Source organism: Merops nubicus, unplaced genomic scaffold (assembly GCF_000691845.1).
Source record: "Merops nubicus isolate BGI_N331 unplaced genomic scaffold, ASM69184v1 scaffold6400, whole genome shotgun sequence".
NCBI lineage: Eukaryota > Metazoa > Chordata > Aves > Coraciiformes > Meropidae > Merops > Merops nubicus.
The window spans coordinates 1-3,409 of NW_008580778.1; the positions used below are offsets into that span (position 1 = coordinate 1).

The 3,409-nt window shown below is 60.7% G+C and overlaps 1 protein-coding gene across 1 annotated transcript; it reads right to left on the minus strand.

The window, feature by feature from the left end:
• Window positions 1-4: 4 nt before the first annotated feature.
• On the minus strand, window positions 5-2,503 carry LOC103771240 (antigen-presenting glycoprotein CD1d-like; the record flags this gene model as incomplete). The annotated part of the gene is made up of 4 exons (XM_008938566.1): window positions 2,428-2,503; window positions 1,006-1,263; window positions 185-466; window positions 5-81 (listed from the first exon to the last, which is right to left on the minus strand). Coding segments are annotated over exons 1-4 (693 nt in total), but the record flags the coding sequence as incomplete, so codon positions are not given.
• Window positions 2,504-3,409: the final 906 nt, after the last annotated feature.

A 3,409-nucleotide genomic window follows, 5' to 3' on the forward strand; every position in this document is an offset into this window, starting at 1 on the left:
GGTAGAAGCCGGTGACGCGGCAAACCAGGAGGAGCCGGGCCGGGCTGGGTGTGCGGGACAAGATGGTGGCCACGGGCGGCTCTGGGGGGTGAGGGCAAAGGGGTGAGGAGCCCTGATGAGGCACCACTTGGCCCCAGTGTGTGGGGGCCTTGAGGTGGCCGTGCCAGGGTCAGGGAGGTCTCACCTTGTCTCTCCAGAGCTGCCTTCCCGTACTTGCAGAGGGTGAGGATGTGGCTCTGGCAGGAGATGGAGAGGAGGTGCTCCAGGACCCCTGTGATGGGCTTCTGGCTGTTGAGGGACTGGCTGACCAGCTCCGCTACTAGGGATGGCTGGGAGGGCTTCCAGCGCCGTCTCTCCACCTCGAAATCTGTGAGGTCTCTGCCGTCCTCTCCAACATACATGAAGCCCCAGCTCGTCCTGTTAGGGTGCAGTGCACAGCCTGCCCGGATCTGGACCACCAACGGGTCTGCCAAGGGCCAAACCAGTGGAGAGGTCCCATGAGTGTGTGGGACGTGGATGGCACGGGGCAGGATGTGGCTGGAAGCATGTGCAGGGGTGCAATGGGTGATGGGGCATGGGGCCATGCTTCAGGAAGCCCTGGGACACCCTGCAATCCCTCGGTCTCCTTGGAAGGCCAGTGTGGAGCTGTGGCCAGTTAGCACGGGTGGTTACTCGAACAGAATGTTGTCCCCCAAAATATTTGCCCCAGTTTTCTTTTTCTCTTGTTTGTCCTGTGTGGATCCTGCAGCCATGGCAAATTTGGCAGCAGTCCCCCCATGTACCAAGAGGTTCCCTGGTGCCAGATGGCAGGAGGGAAAACACCAGAGGGCAGTTTTTGGTGCATTGCCCTCCCCTCCCCTCCTCTCCTGTGCCCCGTGGGCTGCAGCGTTTCCCGTGACCCTTCCAGGGGCTGTGGCACCCTGGGAGACCCTGCAAATCCCCCCCGAGTGGGGAGAGGACACAGCTGTGGCCAGGAAAGGGGCTGGGGCTCTGCCCCACACTCACAGTCCAGCTGCGCCTTGTGCCCCATTTCGTGCACGTATCGGATCATGTTGCGCAGAGAGATTTTGTACTGGGACATGATCTTCCCTGCGTCACCCTCATCCATGGCCTGCTGGGCCCAGGGCCAGTGGAAATGGATGGTCCAGTTGTCAGGATCCAGTGCAAAGGTGGGCACGTCCCCCAGGAGACCCACTCCGAACAACTCCGCGTAGCTGATGTTGGCAATGAGGCTTGTCTGGAGCAGCTGAAAAACCTGTGGCTCTGCTGGGAAAGGGGCTGGGGCGGGGGGGGCTGCAGGGGAGAGGAGATGAGTGGGGAGCGTCCGGAGGGGAAACGGGGGTTTCAGACTAGACAGAAGGGTGACGTTTTTTCCACTGAGGGTGGTGATCTCCTGTCCCGGGCTGCCCAGAGAGGTGGTCAATGCCCATCCCTGGAACCATCCCAGGTGAGGTTGGCTGGGGCTCTGAGGAACCTGCTCTCGTTGCAGACTTACCTGCTCACTGCAGGGGGTTGGACTAGATGACCTTGAAAGGTCCTTTCCACCCAAACCAGTCTGGATTCTATGCTCAGCATTGCTTTCCTTTCTGCACTTCCTCTGCCTCCACTGCTCTTTTTGCTTCTCTATTTTACCTTCCATGAGATGTTTCTCTCCCATAGAAGATTTTGGGCACCTTTTCCCCCTTCCTTGCCACCTCCCTCCTGCCCAGCACCTGCTCTCTGACTCTGTGGAATGGATGGGAAGACACCTCTGTGCTCATTTGGGGTGTTGCTTCTCCCAGGAGAAGCACCCGTGGCAGGACCTGTAACAGCCAGAGACCTGCACGGGATGTGGAGGACTGGGGAGAGGAAAGGGCACCTTGTCCACATTTGGGGGCTCCTGAGTGTGAGGAGCTCGATGAGACCAAACCCTGACAGGGACAAGAGAGCAGCCCAGCCCAGAGCTCAACCCCGCGTTCCCACGTCTGCCGCTGCCCTGCACCTCTGGAGACGTGAGGCCTCACGGGGCTGTGGTGAAACGCTCTGCGTGCGTGTTGGCAGCACCCAAAACACCCTCTCACAGGTGCAGCTCCCCAGCTGAGCTCTGCAGGAAGGGGCCCACGGCCCCACGTGAGGCTGAGACCTCCTCTGGCACCCACAGGCTCCCTGCAGGAGGAAGGGACCTTTGGAGGAGCCCCAAGACCCCAGGTCTCTCTTCTGCTCGGGTGCTGGAGCTGTGGGGCATGGCACACAGAGTCGGAGGCAGGAGCCGAGGGGTGGGCAGGCGCAGGGCACTGCTGGGTGATGCACAGGGGGGTGGCCCTTGGGTGCTGGGGACCATCCCACCCATGTGTGGGACAGCAGCCTGGCCGTGCCTCCCCTGAGGAACATGCCTGGTCCTCTGCCAGGGGCTGAGAGCAGTTGGGGTGAGCCAGGGCTCCCACTTACCTCCTGGGTCTGCCCACATGCCAGGGAGGAGGAGCGGGACGAGGAGGAGGAAGAGGAGGAGGTGAGGGGGCTGCATGGTGCACGCCGTGGAGCCAAAGCAGTGGCTGGGGGAGGAGGAAGAGCCCGGGGAGTCCCCCACACTTGGAGCCAGCCCAGCAGTCACGGTGGCCAATGGGACCAGTGCGGATGTGCTGAGAAGGGGCCCACAAGTCCCCAGCCGGGGACTGGGGACGTGTGGGAGGGAGGAAAGCTGCAATAGCTTCTTGAGCATGAAGTGCTGCGACAGGCTGGGGCTGTGGAGAGCCCATCCAGGAGGAGAGGGCAGAGAAGGGGAGGCTCAGGAGATGACACTAGGAGAAAACAGGTGTTCAAGGACCTGAGCTGGGTCCTCCTGATGCCCCCTCCCCACCGGTGGTACCTCTTCCCATCCCCGTTCTTGTGGGGTGCATCAGCTCTTTTACAGTAGATGACTGCTTGTGTGCTTAAACCCTGACTGGAGAAAGACAGGCACCATCCTCTCAGCCCCTGCACAGGGTAAAGGGCTCCTCTGGATCCCCCCAGCACCTCCAGCTCAGGCTCCTCCTGCGCTGCCTGACCAGCCCTGGGGACAGGGTTCTTCCAGAAGGAGGTGATGAGCAATACTGATCCATCCTGTGGCTGCAGGAACAGTGCTGGGGAGCTTCAACTCTCCCATAAAGCCACCAGCAGAGGACATGGGGCTGGGCTGCAGCCTGGCACTCCCTTTTCCTTCCCATCAGCCTTGGCAGTGACACCAGACCGACTACAGACCCATGTTCAAGTGTGTGGCTGACTCGGAGCATGAGCTCAGTTCCTTCCCGTGCCCATTGTCTGAACCCCACCATCGCCGGTGGGAGCTTGGCTTCCTTCTCCTTATCTGACAGGCCTGGGGACATTTACGCCCTGTGCACAGTTGCTCATTTGCATGAGATATGTAAGAACGTGTTTGTGTACGAACAAAACC